Source organism: Dipodomys spectabilis, unplaced genomic scaffold (genome assembly GCF_019054845.1).
Source record: "Dipodomys spectabilis isolate Male_0828 unplaced genomic scaffold, ASM1905484v1 ptg000095l, whole genome shotgun sequence".
Taxonomy (NCBI): domain Eukaryota; kingdom Metazoa; phylum Chordata; class Mammalia; order Rodentia; family Heteromyidae; genus Dipodomys; species Dipodomys spectabilis.
In genome coordinates, this window is record NW_024870772.1 from 21214464 (window position 1) to 21237653 (window position 23190).

A 23190-nucleotide genomic window follows, 5' to 3' on the forward strand; every position below is an offset into this window, starting at 1 on the left:
CCTTGACTCCTCTTAACAATATGCTACATAATTAGCTCCATGTCATGTAATTTGAAGAGCATTTTAATTTGAAATAAGATTTATGTTTGTGAAATTATCTCATCAAAAGGTCATAATATTTCTGTCCTTAACTTCTCAAAAACAAATAACATTGAAAGACAATCTAACATGGACTAAAATAGGATTCTTTTTATCAACTACTAGCCAGGTACCATGGCTTATACCTTTAACTAAAGTTAAAGCCACTTGGTAGGTAAAGATTGGAAGAATCATGATTCTAGGCCAGGCTCACAAAAAGAAAAAAAAAAAAAAATATATATATATATATATATATATATATATATATAATAACATGTATACATTGGTACACACCTGTTATCAATAGGAGGATTGTAGTGGAGGACATCCCAAAAAAATGTTTAAGTAGTTATAGCTGGGCATTGGTGGCTCACACCTGTAATCCTAGCTATTCAAGAGGCTGAGATCTTAGGATCACAGTTCAGAGCCAGCCCAGGAAGGAAAGTTCATGAGACTTATCTCCAATAAACTAATCAGAAGAAAGCCAAAAGTGCTGCTCTGACTCAAATGGTAGTAGTACTAGTCTTGAGCAAAAAAAGCTCGGTGGTAGCACTCAAGCCCTCAAGCCCCAGGCTGGGGGGAAAAAAAACTACAGCAAAAAGGATTCCGGCAATGGCCCATGATAGAATACCCACCTACCTGGGAAGTATATAGCTTGAGTTCAAACCCCAGAACATACACACACACACACATACACACACACACACACACACACACACACATACATATATATACATATAAATACATATATATATATATATATGAACTGGATGCCAATGGCTCACACCTGTAATCCTAGCTACTCAAGAGGCTGATATCTGAGGATCATAATTTGAAGCCAGTACAAGTAAAAAAAAGTCTTTGAAACTCAATCTTTAAACACCAAAAAGCTGGAAATGGATCAAGTGGTAGAACACTAGCATTGAGTACTAAAGCTCAGAGACAGCACTCATACCCTGAGTTCAAGCCCAGGTCTGGCATTTTTACACACACACACACACACATACACAAAGTAAATAAATGAACCACTAAAAGTGCTTGGTGGCAATGTAAACTCATGAGTAAATGACTAACCTTGGTTTTTTTTTAACTTAAAAAAATCAATAGTATTACAAAGGTGATGTACAGAGGAATTAGAGTTACATAAATCAGGTAGAGTACATTTCTTTTTGGACAATGTCACCCCTTCCCTCACTCGCTTCCAGTTTTTCCCTCCCATCCCTAGAGGTTTGGATTTTTTTATTGTGCAGGATTCTCCCCCCACCATCAGATTAAATCTAGTTCTAGTATTAATCTTTTTTTACGGTTTGAGATCCATATTTTACTTTCATTCTGTAGTTGAGAGTTTAAATTCTTCAAGTTAAAAATGTGCAGAAATTCTTCTAACCTTTTGTGCATCTTCTTAAAGAGGAGAAACCAAAAGACACTATGGCTTAAACCTGGTCTGTGTATAAGGGAATTGGGTATAGGGAACATCTGGCCTGTAGATCATACAAAACCTGAAAAATTTCTTAGTATATGACAGGTCAGACACAGAGGCAGGCTGTCTGCCTATATTGATGATTGTGTATGGCATGTGAATGATGTTATAAATACCCAAATGGCCCTTGGGAGGGAAAAAAAAAAGGCTTCCTGCTATCCAGAAGTCCTCCTTTCTCTTTCTCTGCCTAAATGGCAGTCTCAGTGGTTTTCACCCTGTAATATCAATTCCAGTATCACAGCAGCTGGTCCTAAATAGAGTTCTCCTCCCTTGAAAATTTAACAGCTTCCTTCTCTAATCGCTTCCTCCTTCTCCCCCCTCTCCTCTCCTTGATCTGGTTTTGGTTAGCTTAGAAACCTCTCTTCTAATTTTTCAAACAGCATGTTAAGCTTACCTTCTCATTTAAGAAATTCTTTCTAAATCCATGAGCCCTCACTGATGACCACGTGCTGCTACATATTTCCCTGCACTTAAAGAGTTTTATGGCTCACTAATGAAGTAGCCATTTGCTATATTTGCTTAGTCACCATAGCAACAGTGCCCTGGTTAGTGTACACCTGAGTAGCTTCCTGGAGTTTGACATGTTATGCAGCTAATAATTCCAATTTCTCCTCAGAGGCAACTGGAATTTTGCAGAATGGTATTCTTTAATTTACTGAATAGAAGTTGTTTATCCTATTGTGTATCCAGTTAGTACCTGTCATCACATAGTCATGGAGTCATAAAAATTTTAATTTGGAAAAATGATTCATCCTCGTGGTATATATCAAAATAGCTGGTAGAGAAACATTGTTTCCATCTCTGTCAACAGCTTAATTTCTCAGTCTATACATTTTAGGAATCAAAGAAATTGATCAGATTAGAAATTGAGACTGCTTGGGTGATTAGCTTAAGTAATTTCAAATTTTATTATAAACCTTCAGGCTTTTAGTTCAATAAATGTGAAAATTGGAAAATACTTATCATCACAGTTATTTTCCCAGGCTCCTATTGTCTAGCTTCTGTTAGGTCAGCTTCTTTGAACTCCATTACCTCATCCATTCCCTCCTACATGCTCACTTCTGAGCTTCCTTTTTTTCAGTTACCAATCAAGCATATTACCTTGGCCTATGCCTTAGACACAGACATTGCCCTTATCTTCAGAGAGCAACACATGAATGAACCTGTAATCAGTCATAGAGGGATCAGGGGTAGATAAATGGATATAAAAACATTACTGTAAGTGGAAAAATACAATTTAGAAGTTCTTATTTTTCCTACTGGTGAATCAACCTCATCTGTCAAATATAAATATTTCCACCAAAGCTACACTTGCCAAGATGTACATAGGTAACCCAGATCATCAGATCAACAGCTTAGAATAGTAAAGTAGATCTTGTCTGTCATTTCTTGAGTTTGCATCATGGCTATATGTAATATATAATTTTATGTACATATCAATAATGCATAAAACTTTTATACATTTGGATGTATTATAGTCATCCTATGACTGGTGGAAAAAAGTACATAGTAGTCTGATATCCCTAACACATAGGAGTTATATGCTATAAAATAAATTACTTAAATGTGAAGCAATTCATAAATAGAAAATCATCTACTACATCCATAAATCAGCAAGACTATTTTCACTCCGCCTCTTGTTTAGAAATGCTTTTCCTTATACTAAATTTAATTTCCTCTGGATAAGACTATGAAGAACTAGATTTGGATGAGCCAGATAACACTATACATTTAGGAAAAACTGGCTGAAGTATTTCTGTAATACCTTCTTACTGCTAACTAATAGCATGAAAGATACATTATTAAAATTCTCCATAGAAATTTTAAAGTTCTATGTAGAAATTCTCATGTTAGCCAAGTAACTTAATAAAGGATTTCATAGTTCTTCATCAGATGATAGAAAATCCCAGCACTGTTTATCTGTCAGTGAGTAAGCTCTCTGAGAGCTTACAAAAAGACATTTACAGTTGACTGCTGAGAGGGCTGGCAACATGAACTGAAATATTTGTGAAAATAGAAAACATTTGTGTGATGATTATTCTCAGTTCTCAACACTTAGTATGGTGAACTTTTAATGAGCCTTCAAAAAAGATTAAATTTGCAAGAATGAACTCAAGACACAATTCTAAATTAATGAATATAATTCAATCCTTAACTAAAAGAAAACGCTTTTGCATTCTCTTTATCTTTGAAGAAACACATAGTTTGTCATTTTGACATAGTGAAAGGCTTGAGTTTTCTTCTTGTCTTATGACAAATTTAGGAGAGGAAAAGGCGTCTATATTTTTCATGTTGCATTAGTGATCTCAAATTCTAATCAGATTAACAAAGTTAAATGTGAATTTTATGATGCATACTTTGAAATAAAATCAATGTACATAGAAAGTGGGAATAAAAAGAATTGTACTGTGATAATCCTGTCCTTGATGACTGTGTTTATATACTATTTAAATGCTCTCTAAGTCAGGTGCTAGTGGCTCACTATAATCTACATAGTCTGTAACCTTAGCTACTCAGGAGGCTGAGATTGTAATAAAGTCCAGCAACTTTGTTAAATTAGTTATACAATTTACCCCAAACTGTAAGCTACCAGATTTTTGGGTTTTAGTGTAGAGGTTGAGTTGTAATTGGTTCTAGTTGATGATTCCATAAATGTTACATATTTTGCCTATAGCCTATATGTGTTTTAAAATAAATTTTAACTTTGAAACCATCAAAGGAGATAAAGTAACTTTGAATCTGGAATAGCTGAATATTCCCTCCCATCAGAATAAAGGATGAGCACAAACAGTTAATTATTCAAAGATGTGCTTATCCAAGTAACTCCTGTACCATTCTGTTTAAGGTGTGTATTTGAGTGATAAGAAGAAATAACAACTACAATAAACTGAATGCCTTTTCTGGAAATGTTTTATAAGGGTTGTTGCACATATTTCTGGCTTCATCCTCAGTTATCTTTGAGGGTGCCAAGAGGTTAGAGAAGTTGACAGTGTGACTAATGTCACACCTAGGAATGGAACTGGACCTGAAAACCAGGGTGTGATTTCAGGCCCTGCTATGTGATGAGATTGTTCATTGTTTTGCTTTAAGCACTATTTTGGCCGTTGTGTATGCTTTAAGTTTACTTTGATGTCTGATTTTTTTTTTTTTTTTGCCGGTTGTGGGGCCTGAACTCGGCCTGGGTGCTGTCCCTCAGCTCTTCAATTCAAGACTAGCACTCTACTACTTGAGCCACAGCGCCACTTGCGGCTTTTTCTGCTTATGTGGTGCTGAGGAATTGAACCCAGGGTCTCATGCATGTGAGGCAAGCTCTCTACCACTGAGCTACCTTCCCAGCCCAATATTTTTAAATATGAAATTATCAGCATGAATCTGAATACCCAATTTATTTCTGCTTTGCTCCTTGTGATACCAAATTATAAAACTACTGGGCCTCTTAATAGGGTTGGTCTTCCTCAGTGAAGTTGTGGTCTTGCTGCTGGTTGTCTATCCCCCTGGTGTCACAACTTTGCTGCCTCTAGTCATAATTATTTCCTTAGTTTTTCTCTAAAAAAAAAAAAAAAAAGATACTTGTGGCATATAAATAGTTAGAGCCAGTGGCTCACGCCTGTAATCCTAGCTACTCAGGAAGCAGAGATCTGAGGATCACGGTTCAAAGCCAGCCCGGTCTAGGAAAGTCTGTGAGACTCTTATCTCCAATAAACCACTAGAAAACTGGAAGTGGTACTGTGGCTCAAGTGGTAGAGAGCTCACCTTGAACTGAAGAGCTGAGGGACAGTGCCCAGGCCCAGAATTCAAGCCCCACGACCGACCAAAAAAATAAATAAATAAAATAAACAGTTAGATCAAAGCACTGCTGATTAGAATAGATAGTTCGTGTATTTTTTGCTTTTAAAGAAGCTTTTGTTTTTAAAGAGGCTTTGAGGAATGAGAGGGAAAGAGGAAACAGCTTACATTAAGCAAAAGGAAAGAAATATACATATCACCCAATGTGGAAGAAATTGTTGTATTGTCAAAGCTCATAGAATTCACAGACATTATAGAGCATGATAATGACAATTTGCCTTGTGAACATTAAAATGTGTTTGTGACTTTAACTAAGTATCACTATCTCACAATACTGTGAAATTTATGTAATCACTTAATCTCTGTTGTCACCAGCCATACTTGGCTTTTAAGCACTTGAAATGTAGCTGAGGTGTTTGCAAAACTGTCTTTTAAACTTTATTAATTTTAAATTAACTCATTCAGGAACATGTGGTAGAGTGTTTGCGTTTTTAGACAATTCCTACGAAGTAAAAAATTCACCTTATACCTTACACTGCTTTTATATGCCAAATCTAAATGTTAACATATTGATGTCTTACAATTTGATAACCCATTTACCCTCTCTGATACAACAAATCTAAAACTTTTTTTTCCTTCTTTTGTTCTCTTTTTTGAACCACATTGTTATCACTATCTGAGCTGTAAGTAATATGACCAGGGTCCTTGTTTTCATAAGAATTAGAAATAGTGGTATCTGTAAGAGACACTTGTCCAAGTGATTTAATATTTGCTATTTGTAATTCCTCCAATAACTCTTCCAACAAACCAATGTTAGAAAGCCCTAAAGTTTACTCATTGCCACTCCAGTGTACATTCTAGCAAATGGACATGTTACTATTGCATGCCCTCTGAGCTTTCTTTGTCTACTCCCAAAAACTGAAACTTCCAATAAGTGCACTGCCAGAAAGCTGGGCTACCTCAGAATCTTTTTGTATCAGAAAATCAGCTCAGCCTTCAGCTTTCATCCTGGTTATTTTATTACCTTCTCTGGCCCTTCTAGCCTCCATCCATCCAAGATGCCTTCAAAACTTCCTTTTATATTATGTGACTTTGGGGAAGGGGCTGCTCACAAGTGCCCTGTCTGCTTTTCCTGCTTCTCTCGGCCTTCAGGCTGCTCTCATCCTGCAGATGTCAGCCTCCTCCCTCTTGAGAGACACTGTTCACCTCCCTCATTGCTTCCTACTCTCCCATTCAGAAATGACTATCTGAAGAGAATACACATTCTTTTGTAAAAATCTGTCATTGTGATTGGATGTAGTTATCGCACAAATATAGATGAATACCACAGTGATACTTACATTTTGAAATGATTCTTACAGTGTCAGTTGCTGGTGGAAACCTTAGTAGTTCAATGTTGTTTGTAATTGTTTAATTCTCTTGTTGATAACCAGATTATCAAGACAAGGGCTTCTGCTTAGCCATGAAAATAGTCTACATGTATAAAACCAGGTATTTCTGTGTCATTTTTGTTACCATGGAATTCTACCTTTTCCTTTGCGAGCTAATTGTCCAATAAAAAGTATTATTTATATTTATCTGCTCAACAAATATTTATGTATTGAGTTCCTACATGTGAGAAACACTGTACTTGCCAATGAGTAAGTGAAGGATTTTTTTAGGTAAAATTTATAGGTTTCTCTTCCCAGACCTTCTGATATAATGGTATAGGTCAATAGTTGAGTTTTTCCATTTTGGCAGATCTTCACAGTGTTCTTTTTTTTTTTTAGTATCTGAAGGATATTATCGTTGGAGGCCCACGCCTAATCCTAGCTACTCAGGAGGCTGGGATCTGAGGGTCAAGGTTGGAAGCCAGCTCCAGCAGGCATATCTTCAAGACTCTTATCTGCAATTAACCAGCAAAAAGTTGGAAGTGGGGGAATGGCCCAAGCACCTATCATGAGTAAAAAAAGTCAAGCAAGAGCTCAAGGCCTGGAGTTCAAGCCCCAGTACTGGCACAAAACAAAACAAACATTTTGAGGAATGTATATATTATTGTCCTGATTTTTTTTATTGTTCTTTGGTTTTTTTACAGTTCTGGGAGTTGAACTCAGTGCCTCATTGTACTTTACCACTGAGCTACATCCCTGGCCCTTTAGTTTTGTATTTTGTTTTAAAAAAAGGTCTCAAATTTTGGCTGAGCTGGTCTCAAATTCCTGCCTCTGCTTCCAGAGTAGTTGGGATTGCAAGTGTGCACTATCATGCTGAGCTTCCTATGTGCCTGTCCTGGAACTTGAACTCAAGTCCTGATTGCTGTCCCTGAGCTTTTGTGCTCAAGGCTCTACCACTTGAGCAACACCTCTACTCTAGCTTTTTTTGGGTGGGGGGAGGGCAGGGGTGTTTAATTGGAGATAAGAGTCTTGTGGACTTTCCTGCTCAGGCTGGTTTTGAACCTCAATCCTCAGCTCTCAGTCTCCTGAGTAGTTAGGATCATAAGCATGAGCATTGGTGCTTGGATCTATCTTATTTCTTAACATGAATTTTGTGTTTTGAAGTTGAATATATAATTGAGTTATAACATTAAGTGGAAATTTTGAATAATTTTTAATAATGCTCGATATATGTATCAATGAAGAAAACTTTAAGGAATTTGATAAGGGAGGTTATAAACTATTATGGCATAATAACTATTGACACTGTCTCAGTGGTCATCTTTTCTTCACTTGTAAAGAAGAATATCACTTCTCAGCCTATTGGCTAAGATCAAGTTATAGCACTTATAAAGAAGAATGTTACTGTGTGTGCATGTCATTATATTTGTAGAAGCAGATTTAGTTAGAAGCAGGCTGATGATTGTCAAGAAGAAATTACTTGCTTTATACTAAGTTCCATAGGACGTTTATTAGAATTTGTTTTCTATTCTGTAGCCTTATATGACATCCTAGAGAATGATGATCTGAATTCAAGTTCTATCTTTGCTTACTATGAGGAAAATGTGAGGTGAAGGTGTACATAAAGCCCTTATCGGGGCTGGGAAGGTGGCTCAGTGGTAGAGCCTTGCCTTGGATGCCTGAGGCCCTGGGTCCCATTCCTCAGCACCACATAAGCAAAAAAAAAAAAAAAAAAAAACCTGGAAGTGGCGCTGTGGCTCAAGTGGTAGAGTGCTAGCCTTGAGCCAAAGAGCAGAGGGACAGCGCCCAGGCCCAAAGTTCAGGCCCCACGACCAGACCAAAAAAAAAAAAAAGCTCTTATCACCATTTCTAACACATAGTAAATACTTCTCAGGTATCTACTATGGCCAAAGTTAAAAGTGATAAAATTGTTAATCATTGTTATTTGTATGTGTTTATGATAGCCCTGAGCTTGACCTTAGGGCCCGGGTGCTATCCGTGAGTTGTTTTGCTTAAGACTAGTGCTCTACCACTTGAGCCACAGCTCCACTTCTGGCTTTTTTGGTGATTCATTGGAGATAAGAGTCTCACAGACTTTCTAGCCCGGGCTGGCTTTGAACCGTGATCCTCAGATCTCAGCCTCCTGAGTAGATTGGATTATAAGCATGAGCCACTGATATGGGCTTAACTGGTGCTTCTTATTCAGAGAAGTGAATTTATTGTTTATTGTTATGTTTATTGTTAATATAAGTGAGAATAAGAAATACATATATTTTTATGTAAAACTTAATAAAAGGTGTTAATATTTTAGCTCCCTTAATTTTCACCCCATGTAATTTTTAATCTAGGTCTGAAAATGTAGGATCTCATTTACAGATTTTCTAGTAAAAATGGATTAAATCCTGTCATTAGTTACAGGAATATAATTGCCCTCCCATCCTAGTTGTTTAAGCCAGGAATCTGAACTCAGTCATGTCCACTGACTTTCTTTCTTTTTTTTCTTTTTTTTTTTTTTGCTAGTCCTGGGTGAGCCACAGTGCTACTTCTGGATTTTTCTGAGTAGTTTATTGGAGATGAGTCTCACAGACTTTTCTGCCCTGGCTGCCATCAAACCCCAATCCTCAGATCTCAACCTTCTGAATAGTTAGGATTATAGGTGTGAGCCACTGGTGACTGGCTGTTCGCTGACTTTCACTTTTTTTTCCCTCTTATTCAGTTAGGCACTAGTTTCTATTGAAACTGTCTTCAGCATATATCCTAAATGTATTTAACTTGACTCTCCTAATCCAAATGAGTATTGTCTTTCTTTTTGACTCCCTAAGTCTCCTGGCTTGGTTTTTACCCTATAATATTCTGCCAGTACTAGCCAGAGGAGTATTTTTTTCTTTCTTTTTTTTACTTGTGAAAATACCATACAGAGGGGTTATGATTACATGGGTAAGGTAATGAATACATTGTCGCCTCCTCCTGTTTCCCCTCCCATCCACCCCCTCCCCCGCGACAAAGTTGTAAAGTTCGTTTTTTGACATAACATCTTGTACATCTTATTGTTACAATGGTTCCACCTGTATCCCTATTTAAGCAATTTGTTTTTTTCTCTTCCCCTCCACAAATTATGCCAACATCAAATACAGTGAAAAGAGGGGTTATACCATGGAGATGGACATACAAAGCAACATATCTTATAAATATGTTAGAAACAATAGCAAGAAAGAAAAACCATATGAATCCTTATCTTGGGCTTCATTGCACCTAACATCAACTTATCTGATCGTTTCTGCTTGTCTCAGACATACTCTAGTTATTGCAAATAAGGGAAACCATGGGACCTATGTTTCTTTGGGCCTGGCTTACTTTACTTAATATAATTTTTTCCAAAGTCTTTCCATTTCCTAACAAATGGGGCATTGCCATTCTTTCTGATGGAGGCATAACCCTCAAAAATCGATGGCTTTTCTATCTGCCAACAGTGAGAAAAACGTGGCTGAAATCAGGAAAGCAACTCCATTCGTAATAGCCCCACAAAAAATAAAATACCTAGGAATTAACTTAACCAAAGAGGTGAAGGACCTCTATGATGAAAACTTTAAAAACCTGAAAAAGAAAATCAAAACAGAATTTAGAAAGTGGAAAAACCTCCCGTGCTCCTGGGTTGGAAGGATCAACACCATGAAAATGGCAATAATTCCTAAGGCTATCTACAAATTCAATGCGATACCTATCAAAATTCCAACCTCATTCTTCAAGGAAATAGAAGAGGCAATTGAAAAATTCATATGGAACAATAAAAGACCCCGAAGAGCAAAAACGATTCTCAACAGAAAGGACAGTGCTAGAGGAATATCAATACCAAATTTCAAAGTCTACTACAAAGCCATAGTAATCAAAACAGCTTGGTACTGGCACAAGAACAGACCTCAGGACCAATGGAATAGAATTGAAAACCCAGAAATGAACCCACAGACCTATAGCTATCTAATCTTCGATAAGGGAGTTAAAAAAAAAAAAAATAGAATAGAAGGAAGACAGCCTCTTCAGAGGAGTATTTTTAAAACACAAATTTGATTCTTTCTTTGCTTTGTAATTCTATTTCCTGTTAACTTTAAGATTTAAAAACATTTTAGACAACCCAAGCTAGGTGCCTGTGGCTCACATCTGTAATCCTAGCTATTCAGGAGGCTGAGACCTGAGGATCACAGTTCAAAGCCAGCCCAGGTAGGAAACTTTGTGAGACTCTTATCTACAATTAACCACCAGAAAACCAGAAGTGGTCCTATGGCTCAAGTGATAGAGTGCTTGCCTTGAGCTGAAGAATTTAGGTATAGCTCCCAAGCCCAGAGTTCAAGCCCCACGACCAACAAAACCAAACCAAAAAAAGACAAGCCATACACTCTATATATTTATTTACTACTTACCTTTCTAGATTTCCCTTTGTATAAATTCACTTTCCTTAATGGGAGTTAGTCTGTTAAAAAGACTCATTCATTTGAAGTTTGTTTTTTGTTTTGGTTTGATTTAGGATTTTTTGGCTTTTTGAGACAGAGTCTACCTATGTAGTATGGACTAAGAGTCATGATTCTTCCAATGACCTTCCAAGTGTTGGAATTTATAGGGATATGCCACCATACCTGGTCTATTTTATTTTGGGTTAAGTGTTTTAGTGTTTTTATTGTTTAACAGGCTGATAATTGAGGGATGACTTTCAAACTTCACTGAATTGAATTTCCAAAAAGATAATTCTGTCACCTAAATTTTTTTTTTTTTTTTTGGGTCCGATCGTGGGGCCTGAACTCTGGGCCTGGGCGCTGTCCCTCAGCTCTTCAGCTCAAGGCTAGCGCTCTACCACTTGAGTCACAGCGCCGCTTCCGGCTTTTTTTCTTTTTGCTTATGTGGTGCTGAGGAATCGAACAGAGGGCCTCAGGCATGCAAGGCAAGCGCTCTATCACTGAGCCACCTTCCCAGCCCTGACCTAAAGTTATGGATTTTTAAAAGAAATGGAGTTTATTTCATTAGAATATGTAAGATTCAGGCTTAACTACTTAAGAATCTTATACTTTGATAAATAAATGTAATTTGACTACCCCAGTAATTATTTTATGAATTTTATTCTCAGTCATTTTATATTTTTTTAATTTCTGTTTTGTCTTTTTTTTTGTTTGTTTTTTTCTATTGTTGTTGTTGATGTTGATGTTGATATGAGACCAGGACTCAGACTACATACCTGACCCTTTGTTCATTGGCTGGCCCTCTACTAACTTAGCTTCACCTCCAGCCCCTCAATCACTTTAGAACCATGAGAAATGTAAGAAGATGTGGTCTGTCCTTATCTTCTAAAAATGTGGGTGTATATTTTAAATTATTTGGTTGTAGTGTTAGGAGTAGGTACCAAGTATTTTTTAATTATTTATAAAAAACTAGTCATAGAATATTGTTTTTCTATTACCGTTTCTTGAAAGTAACACAGTTGTTAAGTTAAAAAACAAAACAATTTTTAAAATAGTCATTACAGTGAGGTGTTCTCCCAGTTTAGTCTTAAATCTCCTCATTTAGTTTGCTGTTCCTTTTTGTAAAAACAATATCTCCAAATTTTATTATTTTGACAAATCTAGGTATACTTTTTTTACTTTGAAAGCATTTTCAAGTCAGCAGTGTTTAACTTATACATTGTTCAGTGATGAAATAGAGTTGCAAATTGTTCTAACACTTTATGAGATAATGCTAAATGAATTATTTAGTGTTAAATATAAGAGCCCTGCTAAATTATTTTAAACTATTCAAGGTTAATTAAAGTATTTCGAGATTTTTGTTCTTTAAAAATATGCTGTATTTTCAATCCATAGATTAACCTTTTAAATTTTGAATCATAGGATATCCTCTTTTAATTAAAACAAAACCTTTGAAGTTGGCTTTTTAAATATATAATAGGAAGGTTAAATTTTAATATGAACTCTATATTTTAAAAAAAGAACAGTATTTTCCTTTGAGGATAAGTGTGGTCTGATTCTAGATAGTAAAATTGGCTTTTAAAGTTGTCAAATGTGAATTAAAAGTCTGCTTCATGAATCTGAACCAGGATATATTAACTACAAATAAATTCAAGTGTAAGTGTGTAACCAAAATAAACTACCCTTTGTAAAGAAGCTCTTACCTAAATGAACTGAAAGCCTGAGAAGTTTTAAGATGGGAGGAATGGGAACAGTTCCTTAATATGGAAGGAAGGAGTTGGCGCATGCCTCCTTCCTTGAATGTTTCATAAAATCAGATCATGGAGTGATTGGATTGAAAATTGAAACAGGGAAAATAATATGGTGGCAGCAAGGCAGATCACAGCTTAGGAAGGCCAGACCTTACAAACCTATTGCCTTAGAGCGTAGGGCTAAATTAGAACACAAAGAGTTGTGTTCAGATATAGGCTGGAGTTACCAATACCCAGTTCTAACTCAAGCTCAACATTCCTGATAGCTGTCTTCAATCATTCCTCTCTTTTAAAGATTGATCTCTTAGTAGCTTTAAGATATCTCTGTTTAGGTAATCTGATAAGATTATCCTATATTTATACTAACTATTGCAAATAAAGGAAACCATGAGACCTAAATTTCTTTTAGACTGGCTTACTGCACTTGATATGATTTTTTCCAAGTCTCTATTTCCTAACAAATGGGGCGATGTCATTCTTTCTGATGGAAGCATAGAATTCCATTACACACACACACACACACACACACACACACACACACACACACACACACACACACACACACACACACACACACACACACACACACACACACACACACACACACACACACACACACACACACACACACACCACATTTTCTTAATCCATTCATCTACTGAGGTGCATCTGGGTTGGTTCCATATTTTAGCTATGGTGAATAATGCTATGATAAACTTAGTTGTGCTGGTAGCTTCAGTATGGCCTTGTTTGTTTTCATTTGGGTAAATGCCCAAAAGTAGGATTGCTGTGTCATAGGGGAGGTCTGTGTGTAGTCTTTTTTTTTTTTTTTTTTTTTTTTTTTTGTCGGTCGTGGGGCTTGAACTCTGGGCCTGAGAGCTGTTCCTCAGGTCTTCAGCTCAAGGCTAGCTCTACCACTTGAGCTACAGCGCCACTTCCGGTTTTCTGGTGGTTTATTGGAGATAAGAGTTTCTCGGACTTTCTTGCCCGGGCTGGCTTTGAACCGTGATCCTCATATCTCAGCCTCCTGAGTAGCTAGGATTACAGGCGTGAGCCACCGGCGCCCAGCCTATGTGAAGTCTTTTGAGGAAGCTCCGTTCTGCTTTCTAAAGTGGTCGAACAAATTTATACCTCCACCAACAATGCAGTGGGGTTCCCTTTTGGCCACATCCCCTCCAGCATCTGTTGTTATTAGATTTCTTGATTAGAGCCATTCTAAGTGGGGTGAGGTCGAATCTCAGTGTTGTTTTAGTTTGCCTGAAAAGTTCAAAAATATGTACATATGTCCATATAAGATGATACTAAGTGAAATAAATCCCAAGATATGGACACAAGAGGTCTGTGTTGGTTGTTATTGTTTTAAATCTAGTATGTGATTTTTTTTTTTTGTTTCCTTTGTATGTTCTTCCTCCTAGGACATATCCCCTGTGGTCTCTGTACTTGATTTTGGTACCCTGCATCTTGTCTAATCTGGAGAGGGAAAGGGGAATAACAAAATTCTGAAACAAGGACACAGGATGATCCATTGCAACAATGATACCCACAAGACAGTATTTTTTTGGGGGGGGGAGGGGTCCAGTTGTGGGGCCTGAACTCTGAGCCTGGGCACTGTCCCTCAGCTCTTAAGCTCAAGGCTAGCCCTCTACCACTTGAGCCACAGCGCCACTTCCATTTTTTTTTCCTCTTTTCTTGTGTGGTGCTGAGGAATCGAACCCAGGCATGCAAGGCAAGCGCTCTACCACTGAGCTACCTTCCCAGTCCCATAAGACAGTATATTGGAAACGAACTTTACAGCTTTGTTGGGGGAGACGGGGATAGTGGAACAACAAGGAAAGGGGTAATAATGATCAACAAGTAATGTACTCATTGCCTTACTCACGTAACTATAACCCCTCTGTACAGCATCTTTACAATAATTCTTTTTTAAATGTGGTGTGTGTATGCATATATATACATATATATATACATATATACATATATATATATATATACATACATATATATATGAGATCTCTGTTTAAAGGGTTCTCCTCTACCTTATCTTCATGCCTGGTTATTAGATGCCTGAGCAGTCCTCCTCCAGCTTATCCTCAAAGGCACACGTTGGGTTAATCATGGCTTCCTATAAACATGCCATCCACCATCTCAGTACTGCCTACCCAAACCTCAAAACTTCTGTTCGTCACTTAGAATGTTAGTTCATAAAACCGTCTAAGAAATGATGGTGAGTGGTGGCTGCTCACACCTGGTAATCCTAGCTACTCAGGAGGCTGAGATCCAAAGACCACAGTTCAAAGCCAGCCGGGACAAGAAAGTCCCTGAGACTCATCTCTCCAATAAATCACCAGGAAACCAGAAGTGGTGCTGTGGCTCAAGTGGTAGAATGCTAGGCTTTGAGCTGAAGAGCTCAGGGACAGCATCCAGACCCAGAGTTCAAGCCCCATGACCAAAAAAGATGCTATTTCTTTTTAAAAAGGATACTTTCTTTTTTGATTATCAAAGTAATAGATACTTATTACAGGAAGTTTAGAAAAACATCCTGAAATCTCTTAAAATGTACTCATTCTGATCTTTTCTTTCCTATCTTTCATGTTCTGCTTTTTAAATAAAAAGTGCCTTTTTTGTTTTTTATGTTGTAGGTAATTTTCTCATATGGCTATATTTCCTTGCTGTGCCCATTGCACCTCATTAGTTCTTCGGGGTTTATTTTCCTTTTTATTGAATAAATCCTTGAATACTTCTCTCAGTGAGGAACTGTGAATGATAAGCTTAAGAGATTTTTTTTCCAAAAATATTTTTGCAATTATAAGTTATCTAGATTGGCAGGCAATTTTCTTAAATATATTACATTTTGCATCTCATATTCTGCTGATGAGAAGTCTAAAAGTGCAATGATTCCTTTTGTTCCCTTAACACCTTAGAAAGCTGCACTTTGGGACTGGATGCATAGCTCAAGTGGTAGAGCTTTGCCTGTCCAGCAAGTGTGAGGCTCTGAGTTATGTCGTGCCAAATTGAGGACAAAATTTCAAGTCTTAAGACTGCTACTTAGGGCTGGGAAAGTGACTCAGTGGTAGAGCGCTTGCCTTGAATGCCTGAGGCCCTGAGTTCGATTCCTCAGCACCACATAAGCAAAAAGAAAAGAAAAGCCAGAAGTGGCGCTGTGGCTCAAGTGGTAGAGCACTAGCCTTGAGCTGAAGAGCTGAGGGACAGCGCCCAGGCCCAGAGTTCAGGCCCCACAACCGGTCCCAAAAAAAAAAAAAAAAAAGAAAAGAAAAAGACTGCTACTCAAAGATAAAGAATGATGTTTTCTAACATGCTATACAGAGTGTATGTTTTATGACTCTCTCCAAAGACAGTATTTTGAGTTACTTTAATTTATATGGAATCCTGAAATGTTTCTAGACCATTGCTTTCCAGGATAGTTTCTGTGGTAGTAGAACATTCTGTATCTGCCCATCTAATATGGTAGCTATTCATCACTAGACCTTAAATGTTGATGCATTCTTTTTATATATATCTTATTTTTTGCTGGGTGATTAAAAGCTTTGAATTAATCATTTGATTAATTTTAGACTACATAATTTAAGATAATTTATTTTTATCAGTAGGGTTTTTTCTAGAACTTTAAAGCTAATCAGCTTCTTGGTTTTAGTAGTTAAAAGTTTACCCCTATACATGATAGAATTAGAAGCAATTTATAGAATATAATGAGATAGAAGGGGTGACAATAATCAAGATGCGTTATACATATAAATTGATGGAAATAGTGATTTCAAACCCCTTTGTACAAACAGGGGGGAGGGGGTGTTTGGTTTGGGTGTTTGTTTGCTTGTTTTTTAATTTTATTTTATTGTGAAGATGTGCTTCTTTTTTTATTTTTTGCCAGTCCTAGGACTTGAACTCTGGGCCTGGGCCAGCCTTTTGCTCAAGGCAAGCACTCTACAACTTGAGCCACATTGCCACTTCCGGCTTTTTTGAGTAGTTTATTGGAGATAGAGTCTCATGAGTTTCCTGCCTATTCTGGCTTCAAAACTCAATCCTCAGATCTCAGCCTCCTGAGTAGCTAGGATTACCAGCATTAGCCACCGATACCCAGCTTAAAAATAGTTTTTAAATAACTTACAAAGAGTACAGTGAGATAGTTTGTGTGTTTAGCCTGCAGGACTAATTTTTACATTTTAGTCACATATTTATTATATTAAATCTAGTATAAAATTGTAAAATTACCTGTTTTAGTTAGAAATTATTGAGTAAGAAGAATTATAGAAATAATTCCATAGGTTTTAATCTATTAAACAAGTAGATTAATAAGAATTCTGTTTTTCAGATTGCAAATAGAAGAATCTTCCAAACCTGTAAGACTATCACAACAACTAGACAAAGTTGTAACAACGAACTACAAGCCTGTTGCTAATCATCAATACAATGTAAGTAGTCTGCGTGTCTCTCTTTATTCAGTGTTCTGTCCTTTATGCTTTTCTGTGTTGTAGACTCTTAGGCTTTCTAAGGACCTCAGTAACACACCTTGCCCTTAGGTGCAAGGTGACAATCAACCAAGCCTAGAAAAGATGCTAGCTCCATATCAAAAGCTAGACACAGAGAGACCCCTGTCCAAGCTACTCCTGATAAGTTGTTACAAAGAAATAAAACACTTCAATTCTCAGTTCCCATAGGAAATAAAAAGATAGAACCTTCTGGAGGGAATTTTGACTTTTTGCATCAAAATCACTATGAGAGGAGATATGTAACCTTTGACCTGATAATCTTAATATCTCAGAACTTATAATAAGATAGGTGCCTGACCATGTATAGGCAGCAGAATGTTTCTGTTGTTAGAGATAGAAAAGGATAAGTAGCAAATGCCCCAGATTAGGACAGTAAGATGGTAGGCTGGTGAGATTTAGAGTGATTTATCTTGATTTTCTTCTTTTTGAAATGCTTGCATTATAATTGTCTCTGTGAGCATGAGTTATCTGAATGGTTATAGAGAATAGTAGAGTTCTCCCTTGGGTGGGAGGGAAGAAAACTGAGGAATCATGTTCATGGCTGGCCATCCCAGCTTCCTCTCTCAGTTGCAAGTGCATACTTAGTGCCTGAGAGATAGACGCCTGCTGAACCAAATCTATAAAACCAGTCTTCAAGTAACTTACCATCTCTTCCATTTCACTGCTTGTACTCTTTAAGAGCTGCTGTTGGAGTATAATGTATATTTTCTTTGAAGTAGTCAGTCCACATTTCTATACTATAATCTTCTTTTATTCCACTGCAAAGATCACTTGCTATACTGCTGCAGAAAATTGTGAGACCAGTCTCACTTAGGTGCTAAATTAAAACTGCACTTAAGAAGTAGCACAGCTTGACCTTCACAAAATTCTTATTCTTAGTGGTTAACACTCTACCTAGTATATATAGAAGATGGATTCCAAATCTCATTTGTTTTACATTGTTTTACAGTTTCCTCTTTACTACTAAAACAAGTACAAATACATTGTATTTTGAACTTTTTAAGACACACAGCAGTAACACCCACTTTAAAGACTTTTTAACATTGACATTTCAGTTTAAGCCTGTATCTTTGTTAAAATTGTCATGGGATAAATGAATCATTAGGGTAATGAGTCATACAATAATCCTTGATTGAAATTTCATAAGCTGTCACATTGCATTTAAGTATTCAGTAATTGTTTTCTATGGCAGTGTATCAGAATGAGTGGAGAAACCCACATAACTTTAAAAAATCATATTGAATAGTATAGTGTAATATCAATTACAGAAATAGTCTAGAACTTTTGTTACTTATCAGAAGAAAACATTGGTTTTTAATATATTGACAGAAATCAACATCATTCAAGAGGAATGACTTAAGAGGTTACATGATCAAGACATAATGAAAAATATTTTGAACTCAATATAATGTTAGAATCTATTCAAAAATTGGCAGGAGGCTCCTCTGGACAAAAGGGTAATAGACCTCATCTTAACTAGTAGCTGGTCATAATAGCATTTACCTGTCAATTCAGCTATACAGGGAAGTATAAATAGGATTGCAATCCAGGCTGACCCAGACAAAGACCAGATGAGACCCTCTTCCAAAAATAAAAGAAAGAAAGGTTGTAAGCGTAATTCAAATGTCAGAGCACCATGCCTAGCAGGTATGAGACCCCTGTATCACCAAAGGAAAAAACAATTGCAGAAGTAGAACTACATATAAAAATAAAGCCCAGTATTTCATTTTAATTGTTGCAGTTCTTTGCAGTTTCAGAACAAAAATAGTAAGGAAACACAGTGTACTAAAAAATTAAAGAGGACGGAAAACTGCACGTATGCTTGCAAAACTATATCCGTTTCTTTTTTATATAGTGGTGAGGAATGACTCGAAGGATTTGCACATGCTAGACAAGCTCTCTCCTGCTGAGCCTCCCCCCAGCCCTTGGTGCCACATTGAATCAGAAAGAAACCGCTTCTCATTTGCCCCTAGACATTTTTTTCACCATGTGCATTTACCCTGCATGCTTATGCAGTGCCTTTGCTAGTCATTCTTTAGTAGATGAGTAGAAATTGTATAACACCGACGGTTTTTTGTGGTGCCTTCATTTCTTTCAGCTTTTTTGGTTTGATGCTAGGTTCAGTCTTGCACCCATTGTAGTATTTTTTATTAACTAATAATAAAGCAAACATGTATGAGAAAGAAAGTAGAAAAATTGACACATTTAAACTGTATCTAAGATGATCTCTTCACCATGAAGTAGAAACAATGATAAGAAATCAGAACTATCAATATCATTTTAAATATGGCTTGTCATTCCTTGTCAGTTGTTTGTGTCCTAGAAACAACTCTAGATTTTTCAAGCAGACAGAGATTTAATTTAAGGGATTGGTTACAAATAGTATATGAGCATAAAGTTGAAGAGCCAGAGTTGGAAAAGGAAGAAGGAACTTGCTTATCAAAGAAAGAGGAAGCTACTGAATCAGAAGAGACTCCTACCAATACAAAACAAAAGAAGAAAATAATCCTCCCTTTCTTCCATGTGCCAGTAGCTCAAACCTGTAATCCTAGCTCCTCAGGAGGCTGAGACATGAGAATCCAGGTTCAAAGCTAGTTCAGACAGAAAAATTGTGAGACTCTCAGCTCCAGTTAACTAGCAAAAAGCCAGAAGTGGAGTCATGGGTCAAGTAGTAGAATGCCAGGCTTGAGCAAAAGCAGAGGGATAGTACCCGACCCTGAGGTCAAGCCCCAGTACTGGCACGTACATCCACAAGTGTGTGTGCACGCGTTCACACACACACACACCTCTTCATTCCTTTTTGATTCTCCATGGGCAGAAAATCAGCCAGTCTATCAAGAGAATTTAAAAATGTAGCCTATGGACCCTTGCTATGACTGTTACCACCATTGGTACCTCCACCTCGAGCCAAGAGCTTGCTGCAAGTAACAATACACCATGCCCTTTTGTGGGCATTGTGTCTTAAGATATATTCGCTGTTACTGGTTCAAACCTTTCAGAGTTTGTAATACTTTTGAAAAATAAGCATCCAAAATGTGAAGACAGACCACTATTTTAGAGCAAGCAATTAGGTGATTTTTATTCATTAAAACTTACCTTTAGGTCTGGGAAGGTGGCTCAGTGGTAGAGCGCTTGCCTTGCATGCCTGAGGCCCTGGGTTCGATTGCTCAGCACCACAGAAGCAAAAAGATAAAAGCCGGAAGTGGCGCTGTGGCTCAAGTGGTAGAGCACTAGCCTTGAGCTGAAGAGCTGAGGGACAGGACAGCGCCCAGGCCCAGAGTTCAGGCCCCAGGACCAGACCCCCCCCCCCCCCAAAAAAAAAATCTTTAGATAACTTTTTATTTTTATTTCATTTTTATAAGATACAAATATTAATACATGTGTGTATTTTTAAATTTACAAAGATACATAGATACATATTTAGCAGGTTTTTTTCCCTGAGAAAGGAGTTAACCAAAACAAAACAAAATTATAATGGCCAGGCACTGATGGCTTATGCCTATAATCCTAGCTACTCAGGAGGCTGAGATCCTGAGGATTACAATTAGGCACATGCTAGTTTGCTAGACTCCATCTCCAAAATAACCAACATAAGGCAGAGCTGGAGGTGAGGCTCAAGAACACCTGCCTAGTGAGTGAAAAGCCCTGAGTTCAAACCTCAGTACTGCAAAAATAAATAAAGGAGGGAAGGAAGAAAAGACAAGAAAAAAAAAGAAATTAGCTAAGAGATCTCTTCTTTGGTTTCTCAATCCAATTAAGGTGCTTCTGTGTGTAGTCTGGTGATTGGGCTTGTGTAAATGTCACAGTATTCTGGTATGCTATGATCTCTAATTGTCTTTCTTATAAGGAATTGTGTCTCCTGTTGTCTAGTCTTTGCAACTTGAGCTGTATACTATAATCACCTTAGAAGCTTTTTAGAAAGAAAAATACTTCCAAAGATTGATTCAGTTTATCTAATGTGTAATCTAATGTGTTATCTAATGTAATCTTAAGGGTTATTGTGCCTCCTGGGTATTTCTATTGTGTAACCACCGGTCCCAAGAGATAGAAACTTGTTATAGTTTTGTATACCATCCATTGAAGGAAGGATGAAATTCTGTAATGGTGGCTGAGAAGAGGAATTAATACCTTCTGTCTTTAATATCATTCCTACTCCCTGCCTCTAAGTTTGAAAAAATTATTTTTTTTTCTCTAGCTATTGGTCAGAATGTGACAAAGAACTAGAAAAGCTATTGTAGAAGTAGCTTATTTGCATGTATGAAAATAGAACAATGAGAGCTATGGAAATTGTTTTAAGAAATAGGGATTGAGGTGAAAGAAGATGATAGAGGGCTGAGGCTGATTGGGGTACTTCATTGTACATGTGTGGAAATGTCACAGTGAAATCCTCCTTCTACAACTAATGTACGCCCATTAGGAAAAAACTAGAAAAGCTTAATCAAAACTGATTGAAGTATTGGAAATGTTACATAGAATCTTGAGTTAAACCTCTAGGAATTAGGAGATTTTGAGGGGCTTTTGCTTGTTTTAGTTTTGGGGGTTTTGTTGTTTTGTTTTGTGCCAGAATGGCCCCTATGCACTTTCTTTTCTTTAGTTCAAGATTAGTGCTCTACACTGGAACCACAGCTCCACTTCCAGTCTTTTGTTGGTTAGTTGGAGATAAGAGTCTTACCAGTTTTCCTGCCCTGGCTGGCTTTGAACCAGGATTCTCAGACCTCAGCCTCCTGAGGTGTGCTAGGATTGCAGGCATGAACCCAGCTGGAAAACTTGTTTTAATGTATACTCAGTTTTCCTTCTGGGTGCAATGAACTGTCTGAGCCTTCAGAAATAGGGTTAGTAAAGGTTTTTTTGGTGTTTTGTGGGGGTTTTTTTCTTTTTTTTTGGTCAGTTGTGGGGGGTCTAAACTCTGGGCCTGGGCACTGTCCCTGAGCTCTTCAGCTCAAGACTAGTGCTCTACCACTTGAACCACAGCACCACTTCCAGCTTTTTCTGCTTGTGTGGTACTGAGGAATCAAACTCAGGGCCTCATGCATGCAAGGCAAGCACTCTACCACTGAGCCACCTTCCCAGCCCCTGGTAAAAGTTTTAAAAAAAAATTGTTATACACATACACAATATTTGCCTGTTATGGTGTAGACTTGTCCTTTTGCATTTGCACTCCAAGAACTGACCAATTCTGAAGTATTAATTTCCTCCCAAGAGATGATGACATGCAAGGCAAAAATAGAAACTGGTAGAGGGAGGGAAGTAATCTTTCACAAGGATTTAAAATGCAAAACCATGATAGTCAAGGCTGTCATGATCACTTCAGAAGTTAGAATAAAAGCCTTTGCAAAGACTGCCTTGACAAAGCAATCAGAGGATTTCTGCAAACAACAGTCTAGAAATTTACAGACATCTGAATTATAATATTTTAATTAGTAGTGGGTGGCATTTATAATTTTAGTCAGTGATTACGGTTTCATCTCTATACCACATCCACAATGAAATTTCAGCTTTTGATTGCTTTTTTATCCTGATTAATTTGTTTTCTATTGTAAAAGTCAAAGTAATAGAATTATAATTGAAAGGTTTTTTTTAATTGTAAAAATTTGTGACTGGAAACTAAAAGTACTTTCTGAGTTGACTTCTGTTTCTATGAAGTTGGCTACACATAGTCATTGAGAGCAGATAGAGGATCTGTAATTAAAATTCACAAAATAATGGGGAAAGTGAAGGAATGGGTGACATTGTCCAAAAAAGAAATGCACTCATTACCTGACTTATGAAATGTTA

The 23190-nt window shown here is 37.2% G+C and overlaps 1 protein-coding gene across 1 annotated transcript in view; it reads left to right on the top strand.

The window, feature by feature from the left end:
* Positions 1-23190, top strand: part of Gtf2f2 (general transcription factor IIF subunit 2) — a 133826-nt gene that overhangs the window by 98270 nt on the left and 12366 nt on the right. The window contains exon 6 of the mRNA XM_042685773.1: positions 17238-17337. Coding sequence (XP_042541707.1) covers positions 17238-17337 — 100 coding nt within the window. The remainder of the gene's footprint in view (positions 1-17237; positions 17338-23190) is intronic.